General features: G+C 43.9%; 1 protein-coding gene across 1 annotated transcript; it reads left to right on the top strand.

Moving 5' to 3' along the window:
• The first annotated feature begins 10,688 nt into the window (after nucleotides 1–10,688).
• LOC130284691 (protein kinase C theta type-like) lies at nucleotides 10,689–23,087 on the top strand. Its single transcript, XM_056535327.1, has 2 exons — nucleotides 10,689–11,459; nucleotides 21,950–23,087. The coding sequence occupies exons 1-2, from the start codon at nucleotides 10,812–10,814 to the stop codon at nucleotides 22,823–22,825; spliced, it is 1,524 nt and encodes a 507-aa protein (XP_056391302.1). The 5' UTR covers nucleotides 10,689–10,811; the 3' UTR covers nucleotides 22,826–23,087.
• The last annotated feature ends 6 nt before the right edge of the window (nucleotides 23,088–23,093 follow it).

The following is a 23,093-nucleotide window of genomic DNA, read 5'->3' as shown; positions in this document are numbered from 1 at the left end:
CCTGCGATCAGACATCTTATCCCCTCTCCTTGGAGAGGGGGATAAGATGTCTTGGGGCGGGGTATGTCTAAGAGCATTTTTTGCACATCTGACCACTGTCACTTTATGCAATAATAACTCTGAGATGCTTTTACTTATGAATTTGATTCAGAGATCGTATTTTCGTGACATATTCTGCTTTAACATAGAGGTAAACTTTCATTGATACTTGCATCATTTCTTGGTGAAAAATTCAAAAATTTCATGGAAAATTTGGAAATGTAGCATTTTTCTAATTTTTAAGCTCTCTGCTTGTAGGGAAAATAGACATTCCAAAGAAATGATATATTGATTCCCATATACAATATGTCTACTTTATGTTGACATCATAAAGCTGACATGTTTTTACTTTTGGAAGACGTCAGAGGGCTTCAAAGTTCAGCAGCAATTTTCAAATTTTTCTAAAATTTTTCAAAATCATAATTTTTCAGGGACCAGTTCAGTTTTGAGGTGGATTAGAGGGGCCTTCATATTCGAAATACCCCATAAATGACCCTATTAGGAAAACTGAACCCCTCAAAGTATTAAAAATGACCTTCAGAATGTTTGTTAACCCTTTAGGTGTTTCACAGGCAGGGCCGCCATCAAGGGGGTACAACCAGTACTCCAGTAAGGGGCGATGGCTCCCAGGTGGCCCAGGCCCCCGGATAAAAAATTAATAAAAAGCGATCGAACAGTCCCATCAAAAATAAAAGATGGTACCAGTAAAAACTACAGATCAAAGCGCAAAAGGTGCGCCCTGACCCATTCTAGTATATGGGAAAATTCTAAAGTTATAGGGGTCAGAAGAGGAGGATTTTAACTATACAAATTTTTGTACAAAAAGTAATTTTTTTTTAAAATAGTAAAATAAAACAAAGCCTATAAAAATTGGTTATTGGTGTAATCCTATAGAATTACAGAATAAAGATAATATCATTTTTAATGAAAAGTGCATTGGGTAGAAACAGAATTAAGTGGCACGGAGGGGGATCAGAGGGGATATAAAGTGCACAGGGGGGATCAGAGGGGGATATAAAGTGCACAGGGGGGATCAGAGGGGGCTATAAAGTGCACAGGGGGGATCAGAGGGGATAGAAAGTGGCACAGGGGGGATCAGAGGGGGATATAAAGTGCACAGGGGTGATCAGAGGGGGATATAAAGTGCACAGGGGGGATCAGAGGGGGATATAAAGTTCACTGGGGGGATCAGAGGGGATAGAAAGTGGCACATGGGGATCAGAGGGGGATATAAAGTGCACAGGGGGGATCAGAGGGGGATATAAAGTGCACAGGGGGGATCAGAGGGGATAGAAAGTGGCACAGGGGGATCAGAGGGGGGATATAAAGTGCACAGGGGGGATCAGAGGGGGATATAAAGTGCACAGGGGGGATAAGAATGGGATATAAAGTGCACAGGGGGATCAGAGGGGGATATAAAGTGCACAGGGGGGATCAGAGGGGGATATAAAGTGCACAGGGGGGATCAGAGGGGGATATAAAGTGCACAGGGGGGATCAGAGGGGGATATAAAGTTCACAGGGGGATCAGAGGGGGATATAAAGTGGCACAGGGGGGATCTGAGGGGGATATAAAGTGCACAGGGGGGATCAGAGGGGGAAATAAAGTGGCATAGGGGGGATCAGAGGGGGGATATAAAGTGGGACGGGGGATCAGAGGGGGGATATAAAGTGTCACAGGGGGATCAGAGGGGGATATAAAGTGGCACAGGGGGGATCAGAGGGGGGATATAAAGTGGCACATGGGGGATCAGAGGGGGATATAAAGTGCACAGGGGGGATCAGAGGGGGGAAATAAAGTGGCATAGGGGGGATCAGAGGGGGGAAATAAAGTGGCACAGGGGGGATCAGAGGGGGGGGCAAATGATGTATATAGCACAATGGGTTGATCAAGGGGGAAGGGGATAAAAGTGCATGTGGGTAGAAGGCCGATTTGTAATGCTGATACTGGTATCAGGTTGTACGTCATAGGACGCGCAACGTGATATGTGCAATTGGCGGTATTGTGAGGGGTGTCCAGGGGGCCCAGGCCTGAGCTGTGTAAGGGGCCCCAAAATTTCTGATGGCAGCCCTGTTCACAGGAATAGCAGCAAAGTGAAGGAGAAAATTCAAAATCTTCATTTTTTACACTCGCATGTTCTTGTAGACCCAGTTTTTGAATTTTTACAAGGAGTAAAAGGAGAAAAAGCTCCCCAAAATTTGTAACCCAACTTCTCTTGAGTAAGGAAATACCTCATATGTGTATGTAAAGCGTTCTGTGGGTGCACTAGAGGGCTCAGAAGGGAAGGAACGACAATGGGATTTTGGAGAGTGAATTTTGCTGAAATGTTTTTGGGGGGCATGTCACATTTAGGAAGCCCCATAACAGCAAAAAAAAACACATGGCATAGTATTTTGGAAACTACACCCCTCAAGGGGTTCAGTGAGCCTTAACACCCCCACAGGTGTTTGACGACTTTTCGGTAAAGTCGGATGTGTAAATTAGATTTTTTTTTCTTTAAAATGCTGTTTTCCCCCCAAATTTACCATTTTTACAAGGAGTAATGTGGTGCCTTGGGGGGGGGGGTGTATGGCAGTTGGGGTGTTGCTGTGAGGTATATCACGGTTATAATTAACTCTTGTCAGTCGTGACGCCAGGGTGAGGGTTAAATGCTGTATGGCTTGGCCTATCGCCATCCTTCCCAAAAGCGATAGGTAGATGCAGAATAAAGTATTGTCCACAACTTGCGTAAACTTTACTGAAGATTTTCTGTAACATGCGAATACAGGAACAGTCTTTATAACAGAGTCTATATACAGCTTAGCTGAGATTGACGTATGGTTGGGACTTTTGTAAGTTTTAGTAGGATTTAGTATGCGCAGATCCGCTGGATTTAGGGTTATGTTTAGGTCCAGAGGTCTCGCTAGCATAAGCGGGGAAGTTGTAAGAACTCACGGTTTCGTTTATGGCCAAGGCCGGCAGGCTGTGGCCTAGTATTTGTCTTTGCAAGTTGCGGAGGTCCTACCTCATGAAGTGTCAGCAACCCAAGAGCAGAAGAGATGTTGCTTGCTTGGCAGCGCAGGAACAAGAGACGAGTCTATTGGCTGCAGCTCCCTTATATGGGCAGGGGCTGGCCGTTTAAGGATTGGTCCACACCATCTGTCAATCAGCTTTACAAGGCATTGTGGGTATTACATCACCCAGAACCTCCAAAGGTCCTTTTACCTACCATAGAGTTCTAACCCGAGTCACATGACCCACAGGTCCTGCGACGCTATGCAGGTAAGTATACACTTTCTATACAGTATTTACATTTATTTTTGAAATACAGTGATCCCTCAAGTTACAAAATTAATTGGTTCCAGGATGACCATTGTATGTTGAGACCATTGTATGTTGAGACCATAACTCTATGGAAACCTGGTAATTGGTTCTGAAGCCACCAAAATGTCATCCAAAAATAGGAAAAGGTAGGATTAAAGAAAAATAAGTAGATAACTAATATAGATAAAGCAAGTCCTTACATATAAAAGTAAGAAAGAGCTGCTGGGAGCTGTAAATCACTGTCTGTCAGGGTTTCCCAACCAGGGTGTCTCCAGCTGTTGCAAAACTACAACTCCCAGCATGCCCGGACAGCCGAAGGCTGTCCAGGCATGCTGGGAGTTGTAGTTTTGCAACCGCTGGAGGCACCCTGGTTGGGAAATGCACGTCTATGTAGAGGACAGGAGCTTCTTCAGAGTTTTGTACAGAATACACAATGTCCTGAAAAAGTAACATGGAGTCGCACTCACCTGGTGTCCAAAGGAGCAGCTAGCCCTGGTACAGGTAAATAGTACAGAACATGTAATACCTGCCTGTACTGTAGGGGGCGCCACCAGCCAGTCAGTGCATGCACTTCAGTAATACAGGGGTTTTACCAGTAAAATGTCCATTCTGATTGGTCAGTTCTTCCGGCCATTGACACATTTCACAGAGGTGGACTGTCTGTAGCATTGTATGTTGAGTCTGGTTTCAAGTTACAATGGTCCAGAAAAGACCATTGTATGTTGAAACTATTGTATGTTGAGGCCATTGTAAGTTGAGGGATCACTGTATCTTAACTAAGAAGCGGAATCCCACAGTTACAAGGAACTCTGACTTTGGGGACCCCTAACCAAGGTACGGTATGCGATACCACAGTAATAGGTGAAAAAGCCCCCCAAAATTTGAAACCCCATTTCTTCTGAGTATGGAAATACCCCATGTGTGGACGTCATGTGCTCTGCTGGCGCACTACAATTCTCAGAAGAGAAGGAGTCACATTTGACTTTTGGAGAGAGAATTTTGCTGAAATGGTTTTTGGGGGCATGTCACATTTAGGAAGCCCCTAAGGTGCCATAACAGCAAAAAAAAAAAAAAAATACAGTGAGCCTTAAAACCCCATAGGTGTTTGAAGATTTTTCGTTAAAGTCGGATGTATAAATGAAAAAAATTTTTTTTCACTAAAATGCTTTTTTCCCCACAAATGTAACATTTTTACAAGGGGTAATAGGGGGAAATCCCCCCCAAAATTTGTAACCCCATTTCTCCTGAGTATGGAAATACCCCATGTGTGGACGTCAAGTGCTCTGCTGGCGCACTACAATGCTCAGGAGAGAAGGAGCGCCATTGAGCTTTTGGAGAGAGAATTTGTTTGGAATGGAAGCTGAGGGCCATGTGCGTTTACAAAGCCCCCCGTGGTGCCAGGACAGTGGAACCCCCCCCCCATGCCACATGTGACCCCCATTTTGGAAACTACACCCCTCACAGAATTGAATAAGGGGTGCAGTGAGCATTTACACCCCACTGGCGTTTGACAGATCTTTGGAACAGTGGGATGTCTCAACATGCTGGAAGTTGTAGTTTTGCAGCAACTGGAGGCACCCTGGTTGGAAACCACTATCACAGGCAGAATGGCAGCAGGAAGTTCCAGATAACTATTAATATTGGGATAAACCCTTTAAGGTTGTGTCATATAACGTTTCCGTTTTATACTATAGCAGCAGTCACTGGTCACAGCTGAACGTAATAGCGCCACCTTGAGTGTAATGGAACCATCAAAATTACTGTGTCTTCTAATGTGAACATGTTCAGAGCCCCTTATATAATCCTCCACATACAGTGTAACTAAGGGAGTTGTCCATATGCAGTGTCACTAAAAGAGTCGTCCATATACAGTGCCACTAAGAGAGTCCTCCATATACAGTGCCACTAAGAGAGTCCTCCATATACAGTGTCACTAAGGGAGTCATCCATATGCAGTGTCACTATGAGAGTCCTCCATATACAGTGTCACTAAGGGAGTCGTCTATATACAGTGTCACTAAGAGAGTCCTCCATATACAGTGCAACTAAGAGAGTCCTCCATAAACAGGGCCACTAAGGGAGTCCTCCATGTACAGTGCCACTAAGAGAGTCCTCCATATACAGTGCCACTAAGGGAGTCATCCATATACAGTGTCACTAAGGGAGTCATCCATATGCAGTGTCACTATGAGAGTCCTCCATATACAGTGTCACTAAGGGAGTCGTCTATATACAGTGTCACTAAGAGAGTCCTCCATATACAGTGCAACTAGGAGAGTCCTCCATAAACAGGGCCACTAAGGGAGTCCTCCATGTACAGTGCCACTAAGAGAGTCCTCCATATACATCGCCACTAAGGGAGTTGTCCATATACAGTGCCACTAAGAGAGTCGTCTATAAACAGTGTCACTAAGAGAGTCTTCCATATACAGTACCAGCAAGAAAGCACCTTATATACAGTGCCACCAACCTATATGTCACACCTAGAAAACCCTCCTGATACAATGTGAAAGGACACATTGGGCACTTATATCACTATTTTTGCACCATGCCAGTCACCATATTTATCAAACCAGAGTAGACAACACACTTTGCCTCTGGTATAATACTGCCACACACTGTGCCTTTGTTATAATACTGCCACACACTGTGCCCCTGGTATAATACTGCCACACACTGTGCCTCTGGTGTTATACTGCCACACACTGTACCCCTGGTATAATACTGCCACACACTGTGCTCCAGGTATAATACTGTCACACACTGTGCCCCTAGTATAATACTGCCACACATTGTGCCTCTGGTATAATTCTGCCACACACTGTGCCCCTGGTATAATACTGCCATACACTTTGCATCTGGTATAATACTGCCACACACTGTGCCCCTTGTATAATACTGCCACACACTGTGCCTCTGGTATATTACTGCCATACACTGTGCCCCTGGTATAATACTGCCACACAATGTGCATCTGGTATAATACTGCCACACACTGTGCCTTTGTTATAATACTGCCACACACTGTGCCCCTGGTATAATACTGCCACACACTGTGCCTCTGGTGTTATACTGCCACACACTGTACCCCTGGTATAATACTGCCACACACTGTGCTCCAGGTATAATACTGTCACACACTGTGCCCCTAGTATAATACTGCCACACATTGTGCCTCTGGTATAATTCTGCCACACACTGTGCCCCTGGTATAATACTGCCATACACTTTGCATCTGGTATAATACTGCCACACACTGTGCCCCTTGTATAATACTGCCACACACTGTGCCTCTGGTATATTACTGCCATACACTGTGCCTCTGGTATATTACTGCCATACACTGTGCCCCTGGTATAATACTGCCACACACTGTGCCCCTAAATATATTACTGTTGCTACGTTCCTCCAGGTATATTTCTTGTGTTACCGCTGGAGGAGTCCAAACAGAGGAAAAATCCCAGGTTGGTTTGGGGGCGTACACCACTAGCAGTAAATCCACCAAGAGCACAGTAGATTAAGATTGGATTTTTTGTTTGAATAATACAGACGACGCGTTTCGAGAGCGCTTGCTCTCTTTTTCAAGTCTCTTACAGAAATGACATATTGGCTACATTTAATACACAATTCATTTGAAAAAGCCCGGGAGATACCTGGCTTGATGACGTAACCACAGGTAAGACATCACATCCTGTTCACATTGGTAAGTATATGCAGCCAATCGAGACATAATACTCCAACTTAGTGCAATTATAGAGAAATGATTAAAATGACATTCTATTACTCCTATGATGTGTGGTACAACATTGTAAGGGACGTGACGACTAAAATTAGCGTGACAGACATGTATCCATAGGTTGTATAAGAATATACTGATCTGCAGTAAAACATTATATAAAATGGAAAGGGTATTTGTTCCTGTAATATTAATATAAGGATTCGTTTTATTTAGATGCCGTAGGTAATTTTAAAACTTTTTGATTAAATCTTCTTCAGCTATATGTCCCTCCAGTCTGAGGGCCTGTAGAAGGTGGATATATGTACACATATATACATAAATCCTTTATCAAAAGATATCCCAAGAGGTTTATCATAAAAATAATCAAATATATCTTAGCATTAATGAAAATATATAGCGGTTGCTAACAATACTATAAAAGTTCATTATCAGTTTACTTTGGGTCTCGAATCCCGAATCTTCTGGGGACATTTGGCAGTAAAACTTGTATCCCTACCAGCAGCTCCACAGGTATTTCTCTTATAGCATGTTCTCTTATAGTATTTCTCTTATAGCTTGTTTTCTGGAACTTATATTTATAAGGTTTTATAAGATTTATAAGGTTTTAAAGATATTTAATATTTACATTAGGTTTTAGAGATATATTTTATATACTTACCAATGTGAACAGGATATGATGTCTTACCTGCGGTTACGTCATCAAGCCAGGAATCTCCCGGGCTTTTTCAAATGAATTGTGTATAAAATGTAGCTAATATGTCATTTCTGTAAGAGACTTAATAAAGAGAGCGGGCGCTCTTGAAACGCGTCGCCTGCATTGTCTAAAAATCCAATATTAATCTACGGTGCTCGTGGTGGATTTACTGCTAGCGGTGTGCGTCCCCAAACCAATCTGGGATTTTTCCTCCGTTCGGACTCCTCCAATGGTAACGCAAGCATCCTCCAGCCATATCTCTGCAGGTGGATCTAGGTCCGGGGCGGCCACGCGACGAAATTTGCTACTTTATGCTAAAATAGATGTTGAGCTCTAAGCCCAACATCGCCAGGTACATTAGCGCTCTGTGTGACTACATGTACTGTCTTTCTATTGGTACCGGCACAAGGTAACACCTCCGTTTGTTTCCACAAATTCCTGGTATATTTCTGCCACACACTGTTCCCATGGTTTAATACTGCCCACACTGTGCCCCCAATATAATATTGCCAAACAATGTGCCATGTAGTGAATAATTGTACCTCTGTGTCCCTTAAAACAATGAATGATGTCTGTGCCCCCACAATGAATGATGCCACTATGCCCCCATGCCAATTTTGCCCCACTATGAACTGTACCACTATGCCCACACATTAACTGTGCCACAATGCCCCTGCATTAATTGTGCCACTATGCCCCCATGTACTGTGCCACTATGCTCCGATGTAATAAGCCACTATGCCCCCATGAGATGTGTCATTATGCCCCCATGAGATGTGCTATTATGCCCCCATGAGATCTGCCATTGTGCCCCCATGAAGTGTGCCTCTATGTCCCCATGAACTGCACCACTGTCCCCCCATGTACTGAACCACTATGCCCCATAGACTGTGCCACTATGTTCCCATAAACTGTGCCACTATGCCCCCATAAGCTGTGCCATTGTGCCCCTATGAACTGTACCAGTATGTCTCCATATACTGTGCCACTATGGCCCATGTACTGTGCCACTATGGCCCAATGTACTGTGCCACATGCCCCCAAGTACTGTGCCACTATGCCCCCATAAACTGTGCCAGTATGCCCCCATGTATTGTGTTACTATGCCTCCCTGTACTTTGCCACTAATCCCTCATGAACTGTGTAACTATGCACTCATGTACTTTGCCACTATTCCCCCATAAACTGTTCCACTATGCCACCATAAGCTGTGCCACTATGCCCCTATGTACTGCACCACTATGCCCCAGTGTACTGTGCCACTATGTTCCCATAAACTGTGCCACTATGCCCCCATGTACTGTGTCACTATACGCCCATGAACTGTGCCACTGTTCCCCCATGATGTGTGCCATTATGCCACAATGTACTGCACCACTATGCCCCCATAAACTGTGCCACTATGTTCCCATAAACTGTGTCCCTATTTCCCCAAAAGCTGTGTCATTTTGCCCCTATGAACAGTACTAATATGTCTCCATGTAATGTGCCACTATGCCCCCATGTATTGTGCCTCTATGTCCCTATGAACTGTGCCACTATGCCACCATAAACTGTGCCACTATGCCACATAAGCTGTGTCATTGTGCCCCTATGAACTGTACCAATATGTCTCAATGTACTGAGCCACTATATCCCTATGAACTGTGCCACTGTGCCCCAAGAAATATGTAACACGCATCTATGACCTGTACCACATTGCCCACTATGAACTGTGTAGTTAAATAATCACGCTGCCTGCATTACAGAAGAAGGGAACAAAGAGGGGAATTTATCAAGATATGTATACAGCTTTTTTTTTGTCTAAATTTGTCGCAGGTTCCGTGTAACTTTTCCTGCAACATTTTATTTAGAATTTAAAATTTTTATTACCACAAACCAATCTGATTTCGATCACTTTGTGCAGTGGTCACTAATTTATCATGTGCGACTGTTCTGCGAAAAGTTGCAAAAAATTAGCACGGACCATATTTTGAAGAAATCACAGGGCAATTCAACCCTGCCCTATATGTCGTCCTAATGCGACAATTGTACTAGGGTCCATGTGACATTTAATACAATTGTCACACAGCCCACCACTGCTTTGCGACATAAGAACTGGGCAGTTTAGCGGGCATTCAACAACGTCCATGCACCATTTAATAAATTTGGCGCACAAACGCCACTTTGCCTGCAACTTGCCTGCCCCTTAGAGTGTCTTAAAGACACCAATACAAATGAATGAGAGGAGAGCTGGCTAGTGATCCGGATGTCTGGCAGTTGCAGTCTGGATCTGGACCACGGTCTGCCCGTTGGGTACTGCTGCTATACATCATATCTGGTGCTGTGTGTGCAGCAGACTTAAAGGAATAGTTGTAATAGGAACATATTGCTAAATAGGCTTACATGCTCACAAGTGTGTGTTTTATTCACTAAAATTATTTCTAACTTTACATAGATCTATATATACCACCTATACCACCACTGTGCCAATATATACCACTAGCAGTTACACCACCTAGCCCCAGACACTGAAGAACCATCCATGAATTATTACTGTTCCTCTTAACTTTAGACCATGAACAGAGGTATGCGACCTGCACCAGGGCACAAGGGGCATCTCCTGTCTTTACTGATGGAGGTGCCCAATGTACTTTACACCTTGAGCTTGGACCCCAAGCACCTTAATAGGTGCCTAAACCAATTGGTATCAAAACTGTGGTCCTCCAGATATTGCAAAACTACAACACCCAACAAACCTGGGAGTTGTAATTTTGAAACATCTAGAGGTCCATAGTTTGGACACCACTGTGGTCCATCATAAGGTCCAAACTGTACAGGGTACCAACCAACTTAAGGCCAACCCTAGATGTCCTTCATGATGCCCACATCACATTGTATATGGCTGAGCAGGTCTATAGGGCCAGTGTCAGGCAGGTGCCACCTGAGCATTCTGTGGCTGATGACATCACCTGCACACGACCAACTGCCGTTCACTCTCTGCTGGCGACCGACGTGACTGGACCGAGGTCTACAGACTGAAGGAGAACTGCGGAAATGGCGTCCACTGGACATGGAGAAGATGGCGAGGAGGAGAAGAGGAAGAGCGAAGGCAAGAGGAAGAGGGAAGAGGAAGGCGAGGATGGAGTCTTGAAGAGGAGACGAGATGACGATGGAGGATCGGAGGATGAGGAGCAAACACCTGGGATGGCGTCCACTGGACATGGAGAAGATGGCGAGGAGGAGAAGAGGGAAGAGGAAGGCGAGGATGGAGTCAAGAGGAGGAGAGGAGACGATGATGGAGGATCGGAGGATGAGGAGCCAACACCTGGGATGGCTTCTACTGAACATGAAGAAGATGGCAAGGAGGAGAAGAGGAAGAGCGAAGGCAAGAGGAAGAGGGAAGAGGAAGGCAAGGATGGAGTCTTGAAGAGGAGAGGAGATGACGATGGAGGATCGGAGGATGAGGAGCCAACACCTGGGATGGTGTCCACTGGACATGGAGAAGATGGTGAGGAGGAGAAGAGGAAGAGGGAAGAGGAAGGCGAGGATGGAGTCAAGAGGAGGAGAGGAGATGAGAATGGAGGATCAGAGGATGAGGAGCCAACACCTGGGAGCAGCCAAGGAACATCGGACCCCTACCCCAGGCTTACCATCAGCCGCTACAACCTCCACCAAGTCCTGGGTAGAGGCAACTTCGGCAAAGTAAGTTCTGTCTCCATCTTAATTTCTGTTATCAACCATCTCAGGCTGGATATGTGTTGGGGGGGGGGGTTGCAGTGTTGTGGTAAGGTGGGTCTGCTGGTACTTGTAATCCCACAATAATATGTCCCTGGTGGTTTAAGTGGTTATGCAAACCCATATAAGACTACCTGAAGGGCCTGAACCTGGTATTAGGTGTGAACGGATCCCTTGGGGAACCTCCATGTACAGTGTCCTGGCGGATGGAAGTTGGGATGCCCAAGATGGTGTGGGTGCAGGAAACCAGACGCAGGGAGAAGAGGAGGTGCAACACTCTTGACCGCAATGTCTTTTTATCACAGCGGGGTCTTCTGCAGCAGTGTGTAAACAGTACATATAGGGGGGATTTATTAAGACCTGTGCAGAGGAAGAGCTGTGCAGTTGCCCATAGCAACCAAGATAAAAAGGCCTCTGAAAAATAAAAGAAGCAAACTGGTTGCTATGGGAACTGCACAGCTCTTCCTCTAAGCAGGTCTTTATAATGGGTGCTGGAATACTCAATAATATAAAATAGACCGCAATGTCTTTTTATCACAGCGGGGTCTTCTGCTGCAGTATGTAAACAGTACATATAGGGGGGATTTATTAAGACCTGTGCAGAGGAAGAGCTGTGCAGTTGCCCATAGCAACCAAGTTAAAAAGGCCTCTGAAAAATAAAAGAAGCAAACTGGTTGCTATGGGAACTACACAGCTCTTCCTCTAAGCAGGTCTTTATAATGGGTGCTGGAATACTAAATAAAATAAAATAGATTTCTAAAAGTGCATATGTGCTGATGTTATATCACTGTAAATTGTTCCTCCAATACCGCGGGTAATAAATAATAATATCTCTTCACATGTATTGTATATAGGACTCCAAATATAAATCCAATAATAAAGTGCAACAAAAAGTTTCCCCCTATGGTATTACGGTTCTCTATTCATTATTGTCTGGTTTTTTCCCTTTCCCTCTATCGCTGTATGCTCTGTTGTATTTGTTTTTTTGCACATTTTCTTTCTTTTATGCATTACTTGGGGGTCAGATGGTATTTATTATGTATATTTTACCTTTGTTTTCCTTGGTTGAACCCTTTTGTAGTCCAATTAAATTAAGGTAACTGGCCTGGATATTCCTGGGGGTGGACCGAGGAACACTTGTAGGATCCCCACACCACTTACTTTATATGGCCCACATGTGACACATAAGGTTGCCACCTGTCTTGCAAAAAATAAAAAATAAATACCGACCATACTCATTTGCATAATTAATTATATATGCGTGACATCACATGAGATGTTGGGGAAATTTATATATATATATATATATATATATATATATATATATTTTGCCTTACCATTGTTCCCTGTCAATTATCCTTATTTTTTCATCCATCATACATGTATATGCTTTATGGCAACTATATATCTTTAATGTCACAATATATGCCATCTTATTATTATTTAGAATGGGGTTGCATGGATTTCCGCTCCCCTCCTCCCCCCCCCCCTTTGTTATTCACATTGGTTGATGTTGTAATATGACACACCACATGTGCTTCTATAATAAAAATGTTTTTGGAATAATTTCAGTTTTTTCTTACAGGTGGGTCTGTATTCACCTTCACTATTGCACTTTCACCATGCACATTGGTGTGTGTCACTTTTAGTTTTTTTCACACACATTTTTTTATTTTGGTTTTACTCCCCTTTATTATTTTTTGGCACTCACTTTTTCATGTTACGTGTTTTCCTTTGGCTGCACTGCCATGATGTGCAGTGCGGCACTTTGGAAATAATACTTATTTTATTCAGGTATATTTTGGATTCTTTATACATGTCCTTATTTGTATTCAATTAATTAATTATTTATATAGGTGGCCATACCTGGGTGCATGTAGTATTATTATATATATATATATACTTAGTGTGCTGTATCACCTTGGTTACTGGGCAGGTCCTCCCGCTGTGATGTGTTATAGTTTCAGCCCATAGTTTTAGCTGCAGCGCGACACTCGGATACGCTCCTGCGTGTGTCTCGCGATATTTGTGCCTTTAGCATCCAGGTTACCTTCGTTACTGGGTGGACCTTCAGGACGCTGTGTATTCTGAGACTGTACGGCCATCTCGCGATGTCCACGACTTGCGGACATCTCTCAATAACACATGCTCTAGTCTTGGATCCATGATTGGCCGTTCCCTTACATAAATAGCTGTCGCTCACTTCCTGTGTTTACGCCCCGGAAGAAGCCTTGAGCGGTGAAATGTCGGGTGACGTTGGTAATTATGTTTGTTGCACACTTTGCCAATATTTAACTCCTTGCTTCCGCTACTATACTTTCTCCCTGTGCCATCTCTATATACATCTATTATAACTTTGCATGGTTACTCTTTCATGCATTTATTTGGGTGCTTTTTTGAGTTACCCTATTTAGTTTAAATGGGCACTGTCAGATACAAAAACTTTTGATATGTTGTAAAGCATGCAAAACCAACAGGTTTTGCAATTGCTTTCATTAGAAATGTTTCAGTATTTCCTACTGAAAAAGCCAGTCAAACAACTTCCCCTCCTGCCTGCTTGGACACATACTAGTCCTGCTGTGTCCATGAGTGATCACCTATGTCATGGACACACTTTCTTGATTGACAGCTGTGAGTTCAGGGCTCACAGCTGGAGGAAAAATCCTCCCACTGTCACCTTGTGTCCCGCTACTGTCAGTGAATACAAGCTGGGAGTGGTAGTTTTGCTAATGCTAGGGGAGATGTGAGCAGACAGCTTACGAGGGAGGGGGCGGAGACCTGCACAGTGAGGCCACGCCCCTCCCTTTGAGAGGAATTCAGGCTAATGAGCTAAATTAAAAGTGTAATAAAAAAATAAATAAAGGAGCTAGACACATAAAAATGTACATGGTCAGGATTAGGTACTGAGTGATATATTAAAAAAAAGTTTTTTTTTGTTGGATCTGACAGGTACGATTTAACCCCTTAAGGACGTAGCCCATTTGGGCCTTAAGGATGCAGACAATTTTATTTTTACGTTTTCGTTTTTTCCTCCACGCCTTCAAAAAATCCTAACTCTTATATTTTCCTCCACAGACTAGTATGAGGGCTTGTCTTTTGCGTGACCAGTTGTCTGTTGTAATGCCATCACTCCCTTTACCATAAAATGTATGGCGCAACCAAAAAAATACTATTTGTGTGGGGATTTTATAAAGAAAACCGCAATTTTGCTAATTTTGGAAGGTTTCGTTTTCATGCCGTACAATTTACGGTAAAAATGACGTGTTATTTATTCTTTGGGTCAATACGATTAAAATGATACCCATGATAACATACTTTTTTATTACTGTTGTGCTTAAAAAAAATCACAAACTTTTTAACCAAATTAGTACATTTAAAATTCCCCTATTTTGAAGACCTATAACTTTTTCATTTTTCCGTTTAAGCGGTGGTATGAGGGCTCATTTTTTGCACCATGATCTGTACTTTTTATTGATATCATATTTGCTTATATAAAACTTTTAATACATGTTATAAAAAAGCAGCTATTTTAGACTTTTTTTTTTTTATGTTCACGCCGTTCACCGTACGGTATCATTAACATTTTATTTTAATAGTTCAGATATTTATGCACGCTGCAATAGGAAATATGTATATAAAATATTTTTTTAACACTTTTTGGGGGTGAAATAGGGAAAATGGGACAATTTACGTTTTTATTGGGGGAGGGGTTTTTTCATATTTTTTTTACTTTATTTACTTTTATTTCTACACTTTAATAGTCCCCATAGGGGACTATTTATAGCAATCATTCGATTGCTAATCCTGTTCAGTGCTATGTATAGGACTTAGCACTGATCAGCATTATCGGTCATCTTCTGCTCTGGACTGCAGAGGAGGCAGGTGTGGGGACCTCCGGCTGCCGTGCTGGATGATCGAATCGCCGCGGAAGCACTGCGGGCGATCCGATCATCCATTTAAGTGACCGCGATGCCATAGATGCCGTGATCCGTGTAGAACACGCCATTTGAGGGGTTAATGGCGGACATCCGCGGGATCGCCGATGTCCGCCATTACCGGCGGGTCCCTGGCTGCGATCAACAGCCGGGACCTGCAGCGCATGACGCGAGCATCGCTCCGATGCCCGTGCTTATGCTTAGGATATAAATGTACATCCTGGTGCGTTAAGTACCACCTCACCAGGACGTACATTTACGTCCTTCGTTGTTAAGGGGTTAAGTATGGTATTGTGGGCTGTTTTAGGCTTACTTAATTCTTATACTTTATTGCACTGCTGAGTCTTTCCAGTTCTCCCCTTTCTTTGTCTCTGTATCATGAAGTTGTATCTCCAGTTTTTTATCCATATATATTTTATATGATTTTAGATGTATGTCATTTTTTTGCATTTGTGTAACAATAAAGTTTATTATACTTATGGTACTATTTGGTCCATATACGCGTTTTTTTGTGTATGCAGCTATGACTTTAGCGTAGGATCCTCTAATTGTTTCATGTATTATATTGCCACCTTTCTTGCAACAACGAAAAAATACCAAGGACACACATTTGCATAATTAATTATATATGCGTGACATCACATGGATATCTATGGCTTCAATACAATCTTACAGAAACCTATTTGGACCAGAAGATGAGAACTACACTGACCCCAACCAACTCAAAGACATGTCTATCCATTGTTCAATGCATTCATAGAGTTAGGAGATAAAGTAAGTGAACCCTCTGAAATTCTCTTTATTTATACTATCTAATAAGTTTCCCCGCATTGATGCCTCCTGATGATCCATTTTTGTCTTCTTTCTCCATGAGGATAATATATTGTTTCTGGACCCATCATTTTTGTAGGGACTTCTGTCCATTTTTAAGACTATTTATCATGTTGGATCCATGAATTCCGTGAAAACTGCAATACCACATAGTGGACTATTTTTATAGTATTTTTCTTTTCATTTTTCTTTGTTCCTCTTGGTACCTAATCTGGGAGCTGTGGAGCCCAGCTTTATAATTACTATACAACTCCGACAACTGCTACATAACCACCGTGCACCCGCCTGATATTCAGTGACATTAACCTAGTACTGTTTCCGCACTCTATTCCCATTCTTCATCCACCTTTATGAATCACTTTCACACTAGGGATCGTGGTTTTTGTCTTTTACACCATTCATTATTTCCTTTTCCCTATCTTTTCAGATGGTGGAGAAGCTGTTCATCATTTTCCTAAATTTTGTTTACATTTCCTTATTTTTTCTTTTTAACCCCTTAAGGACACATGACGTTCTCATACGTCTCCATTTCCGAGTCCTTAAGGACACATGACGTATGAGAACGTCATGTGTTTTACCGGCCCCCCGCAACCATCTGGAGCGGAGCCGGTCCCCGATGCCTGCTGAAATCGTTCAGCAGGCATCGGGGCATATCGCCCAGGGGGGTCATTATGACCCCCCATGTCGGCGATGGCCGCAGATCGCTGGACAATTCAGTCCAGCGATCTGCGGCGGATTCCGGGTCAATCGGGTCTCCAGTGACCCGGTGACCCGGAATTACAGGCTGTTCGGGGCCGTCTCCGACGGCCCCGAACAGCCAGAGCCAGCAGGGGTGAGGTGGCACTGGTGCCACCTCACGATCGCCCTGATTTGTCGGCCGGATTACCGGCCGACCAATCAGGGCGCCTGCTGCGGGTGTCACTCCCGCAACCCGCTCCGCCCCTCTTCCGGAGGACGTGAGCGGGTGCGGGACGTGCACCCCGGGTGCTGGGGACCCCGATCCCCGGCGCCCCTGTTGGGATCGGGGCCCCAGGAGCAGCGGCGGCGGCGGAGACGACGAGGGACTGACCTGGTGCAGCGAGGATCGTTGGAGGTGAGTGACAGCCTCCTGCTGTTGCTTAGCAACAGCTCCCAGCATGCAAAAAGGTCATGCTGGGAGCTGTAGTTATGCAACAGCAGGAGGCAGACCACCACAACTCCCAGCATGCCCTTATGGGCATGCTGGGACTTGTAGTTTTGCAATAGCTGGAGGCACATTCTTTCTATGGAAAAGTGTACCTTCAGCTGTTGTGTAACTACAACTCCCAGCTTGCACAATCAGCTAAAGTGCATGCTGGGAGTTGTAGTGGTGCATCTGGTGGTTGCATAACTACAACTCCCAGCATGCCCGTTGGCTGTCGGTGACTGCTGAGAGTTGTAGTTTTGCAACAGCTGAAGGCACACTGAGTTAAGTAGCAAACCAGTGTGTCTCCAGCTGTTGCATAACTACAATCCCCAGCATCCCCAGCCAAAGTAGTATGCCTCCAGCTGTTGCATAACTACAACACCCAGCATGCCCTTCCGCTGTCCGTACATGCTGGGGGTTGTAGCTTTTGCAACAGCTGAAGGCACACTGGTTGCAAAACACTGAGTTTGTTACCAAACTCTGTGTTTCACAACCAGTGTGCCTCCAGCTGTTGCAAAACTACAACTCCCAGCATGCACTGATAGACCGTACATGCTGGGAGTTGTAGTTTTGCAACAGCTGGATGTTCCCCCCCCCAATGTGAACGTACAGGGTACACTCACATGGGCGGAGGATTACAGTAAGTATCCGGCTGCAAGTTTGAGGTGCGGCAAAATTTCTGCCGCAGCTCAAACTGCCAGCGAGAAACTACTGTGAACCCCCCCGCCCGTGCGACTGTACCCTAAAAACACTACACTAACACAAAATAAAATAAAAAGTAAAAAACACTACATATACACATACCCCTACGCAGCCCCCCTCCCCTCCCCAATAAAAATGAAAAACGTCTGGTACGCCACTGTTTCCAAAACGGAGCCTCCAGCGGTTGCAAAACTACAACTCCCAGCATGCACTGATAGACCGTACATGCTGGGAGTTGTAGTTTTGCACTGATTCCCCCCCCCCCCCCCCCCCAATGTGAACGTACAGGGTACACTCACATGGGCGGAGGATTACAGTAAGTATCCGGCTGCAAGTTTGAGCTGCGTCAAATTTTCTGCCGTAGCTCAAACTGCCAGCGAGAAACTACTGTGAACCCCCCGCCCGTGCGACTGTACCCTAAAAACACTACACTACACTAACACAAAATAAAATAAAAAGTAAAAAACACTACATATACACATACCCCTATACAACCCCCCTCCCCAATAAAAATTAAAAACGTCTGGTACGCCACTGTTTCCAAAACGGAGCCTCCAGCTGTTGCAAAACAACTACTCCCAGTATTGCCAGATAGCCGTTGACTGTCCAGGCATGCTGGGAGTTTTACAACAGCTGGAGGCACCCTGTTTGGGAATCACTGGCGTAGAATACCCCTATGTCCACCCCTATGCAAGTCCCTAATTTAGGCCTCAAATGCGCATGGCGCTCTCACTTTGGAGCCCTGTCGTATTTCAAGGCAACAGTTTAGGGCCACATATGGGGTATCGCCGTACTCGGGAGAAATTGGGCTTCAAATTTTGGGGGGTATTTTCTGCTATTACCCTTTTAAAAAATTTAAAATTTTTGGGAAAACAAGCATTTTAGGTAAAAAAAATATATATTTTTTTACATATGCAAAAGTCGTGAAACACCTGTAGGGTATTAAGGTTCAAATTACCCCTTGTTACGTTCCCCGAGGGGTCTAGTTTCCAAAATAGTATGCCATGTGTTTTTTTTTTGCTGTCCTGGCACCATAGGGGCTTCCTAAATGCGGCATGCCCCCAGAGCAAAATTCGCTTTCAAAAAGCCAAATGTGACTCCTTCTCTTCTGAGACCTGTAGTGCGCCAGCAGAGCACTTTTCACACCCATATGGGGTGTTTTCTGAATCGGGAGAAATTGGGCTTCAAATTTTGGGGGGTATTTTCTGCTATTATCCTTTTTAAAATTGTAAAAATTTTGGGAAACCAAGCATTGTAGGTAAAAAAAATATATATTTTTTTACATATGCAAAAGTCGTGAAACACCTGTAGGGTATTAAGGTTCACATTACCCCTTGTTACGTTCCCCGAGGGGTCTAGTTTCCAAAATGGTATGCCATGTGTTTTTTTTTTGCTGTTCTGGCACCATAGGGGCTTCCTAAATGCGGCATGCCCCCAGAGCAAAATTTGCTTTCAAAAAGCCAAATGTTACTCCTTCTCTTCTGAGACCTGTAGTGCGCCAGCAGAGCACTTTTCACCCCCATATGGGGTGTTTTCTGAATCGGGAGAAATTGGGCTTCAAATTTTGGGGGGTATTTTCCGCTATTACCCTTTTTAAAAATGTAAACATTTTGGGAAAACAAGCATTTTAGGTAAAAAAATATATTTTTTTTTACATATGCAAAAGTCGTGAAACACCTGTAGGGCATTAAGGTTCACGTTACCCCTTGTTACGTTCCCCGAGGGGTCTAGTTTCCAAAATGGTATGCCATGTGTTTTTTTTTTGCTGTTCTGGCACCATAGGGGCTTCCTAAATGCGGCATGCCCCCAGAGCAAAATTTGCTTTCAAAAAGCCAAATGTGACTCCTTCTCTTCTGAGACCTGTAGTGCACCAGCAGAGCACTTTTCACCCCCATGCGAGGTGTTTTCTGTATCGGGAGAAATTGGGCTTCAAATTTTGGGGGGTATTTTCTGCTATTACCCTTTTTAAAAATGTAAAATTTTGGGGAAACCAAGCATTTTAGGTAAAAAAAATATATATTTTTTTTACATATGCAAAAGTCGTGAATCACCTGTAGGGTATTAAGGTTCACTTTACCCCTTGTTACGTTCCCTGAGGGGTCTAGTTTCCAAAATGGTATGCCATGTGTTTTTTTTTGCTGTCCTGGCACCATAGGGGCTTCCTAAATGCGGCATGCCCCCCAAAAACCATTTGTCGCTCCTTCCCTTCTGAGCCCTCTACTGCGCCCACCGAACAATTAACATAGACATATGAGGTATGTGCTTACTCGAGAGAAATTGGGTTTCAAATACAAGTAAAAATTTTCTCCTTTTTATCCCTTGCAAAAATTCAAAAATTGGGTCTACAAGAACATGCGAGTGTAAAAAATGAAGATTTTGAATTTTCTCCTTCACTTTGCTGCTATTCCTGTGAAACACCTAAAGGGTTAATACACTTACTGAATGTTTTTTTGAATACTTTAGGGGGTGTAGTTTTTATAATGGGGTCTTTTATGGGGTATTTCTAATATGAAGACCCTTCAAATCCACTTCAAAACTGAACTGGTCCCTGAAAAATAGTGAGTTTGAAAATTTTGTGAAAAATTTCAAAATTGCTACTGAACTTTGAAGCCCTATGGTGTCTTCCAAAAGTAAAAACTCATAAATTTTATGATGCAAACATAAAGTAGACATATTGTATATGTGAACCCAAAAAAAATATATTTTGAATATCCATTTTCCTTACAAGCAGAGAGCTTCAAAGTTAGAAAAATGCAAAATTTTCATTTTTTTCATCAAATTTTGGGATTTTTCACCAAGAAAGGATGCAAGTTACCATAAAATTTTACCACTAAGTTAAAGTAGAATATGTCACGAAAAAACAATCTCGGAATCAGAATGATAACTAAAAGCATTCCAGAGTTATTAATGTTTAAAGTGACAGTGGTCAGAATTGCAAAAAACGCTCCGGTCCTTAAGGTATAAAATGGCCTGGTCCTTAAGGGGTTAATACAATTTTAATATTACAATTCGTTACATTTGGCACAAGTTTCCCTTGTATGTGCAGTTCGCAAACGCCAACTTGGTGCCCTAATATATTACATATCCTTATTTGTATTTATTTTGCCTATGCAACCATAAGGCTGCTTGAACATGCGCACCATATACCTACTTTTGTACTTATGGAGCCTCAGGCAATTAGAGTGCAAACACATAAATGATTCAAAGTGCTGTCCGAACGTGCGTGTACTATCTTTGTAACTTTTGTATCTATTGCTTCTGTGCACCTGAATGGCAGGTCGGATACCGCATCTCTACTATTAGCCGAATGACTTTAGATTTTATCACATCGGCATCACCACTATGCAGTGAACGCCCCTTTATAGCATCGCATTGGCTGGCGCCACCTTGCACAGTCGATTCCACTGGGATTCTGCCACCAAACCTGCTAGGTATTCTATTGGTGAACAAAACTTAGAGCATTTGCAGCTGCAGGAAACTTTGGGACAGACAATTGTTGCTAAAGAGGGATCTACAGTATATTATAGCTCTTTCTTGCAGTTTTCCTAGACCAGATCCCCCCCCCCCCCCCCCCCTCCATCAATATCAGTGTTTCTCAAGCGCGGTCCTCAAGACCCCAACCGGTCATGTTTTCAGGAATTCCTTAGTCTTTCACAGGTGATATAACTGTATGTTCAGCGACCATAATTGTGTCACCTGTAAAATACAAAGGAAATCCAGAAAACAGGACCTGTTGGGGGTCTTGAGGACCGCGATTGAGAAACACTGATCAATATCAACCTTATGATGTCTTCTAATGAGCGTCTTCCATTTGTTTTCCACAGGTGGTCCTGGCATCAGTCCCTGGCCGTGACACCTACATGGCTGTAAAGATCATCAACAGAAGAGAGGACAACGAGGAAACCATCAAGAGAGAGCGGCGGATACTCCTGGCGGCCCGAGACTGTCCATTTCTATGCCACCTTTATGCTGCACATCAGTCTCTGGAGCGTGCATACTTCATCACGGAGTACCTGTCCGGCGGCAGTTTGGAGGATTTGATCAGGATTTGCTGCTACCTGGACATCGACAACATAAGGTTCTACGCAGCAGAGATGGTATGCGGCCTCCAGTTCCTCCATGGACATAACATCGTTCACCGAGACCTCAAGCCAGAGAACATCATGTTGGATGCAGAAGGCCACATCCGGATCATTGACCTGGGCCTGGCACAAGATGGAGTCACAGCCTCTAGTAAGATCGACGGAGTGACAGGAACATTCTACTACATGGCCCCTGAAGTGCTTCTCGGACAAGAATATTACACAGCCGTTGACTGGTGGAGCCTTGGGGTTGTGTTTTGCAGAATGGCGACAGGATGCTTCCCATTTTACATCAGCCACAGCAAGCAGAAGGTTTTCAAAGCCATCACCAGAAAGGAGCCCAAATTTCCACTCGGGATGGATGCTGCTATTGAACATCTCATCAGTCAACTTCTGCGCAAGAATCCCGATAAGCGCCTGGGGGTGCGCAGAAACATCCGGAAGCATCCATTCTTTTCCATCATTCACTGGGAGGAACTGGAAGAGAGGAGAGCCAAGCCACCATGTAAGCCGTTTGGGACAGTTCTACAAAATCACCATCTGCAGTGGCCGGAGGACACAGAGAACCCCCACCTTGTGACCGGATTCAATTATACGTCACCAAGTTGGGTGCGGTAAGAACATCCTCCTCGGGGGATAACTATCATCACATGTTCTTCACTTCTAGACTCTGAGGATCCCGCGCCTACTGCCCAGAACCTCCGGCCTCCTGATCCAGGCCTCAAGTCTCTGCTGCTGTTACCTCGGCTGCCCTAGAACATCATCTCTCACCTTTGCCATTGTGTTGCTGCCCCAGGCCTTTACCTGGCATCACCACTCACTCACCACATACACTACACTGCACTTACCACACACACTACACTATAGGGATAGGCGCACACACATA

Source organism: Hyla sarda, chromosome 8 (assembly GCF_029499605.1).
Source record: "Hyla sarda isolate aHylSar1 chromosome 8, aHylSar1.hap1, whole genome shotgun sequence".
In the NCBI taxonomy this organism is placed as follows: domain Eukaryota; kingdom Metazoa; phylum Chordata; class Amphibia; order Anura; family Hylidae; genus Hyla; species Hyla sarda.
This window is presented reverse-complemented; position numbering and strand designations above follow the sequence as displayed.

Excerpts from the sequence above, each read along its gene's own strand:
- LOC130284691 (XM_056535327.1), top strand. The coding sequence starts at position 10,812 with ATGGCGTCCACTGGACATGGAGAAGATGGCGAGGAGGAGAAGAGGAAG. Across the intron at positions 11,460-21,949 it reads GTAGAGGCAACTTCGGCAAA|GTGGTCCTGGCATCAGTCCC; the intron begins GTAAGTTCTGTC and ends TGTTTTCCACAG.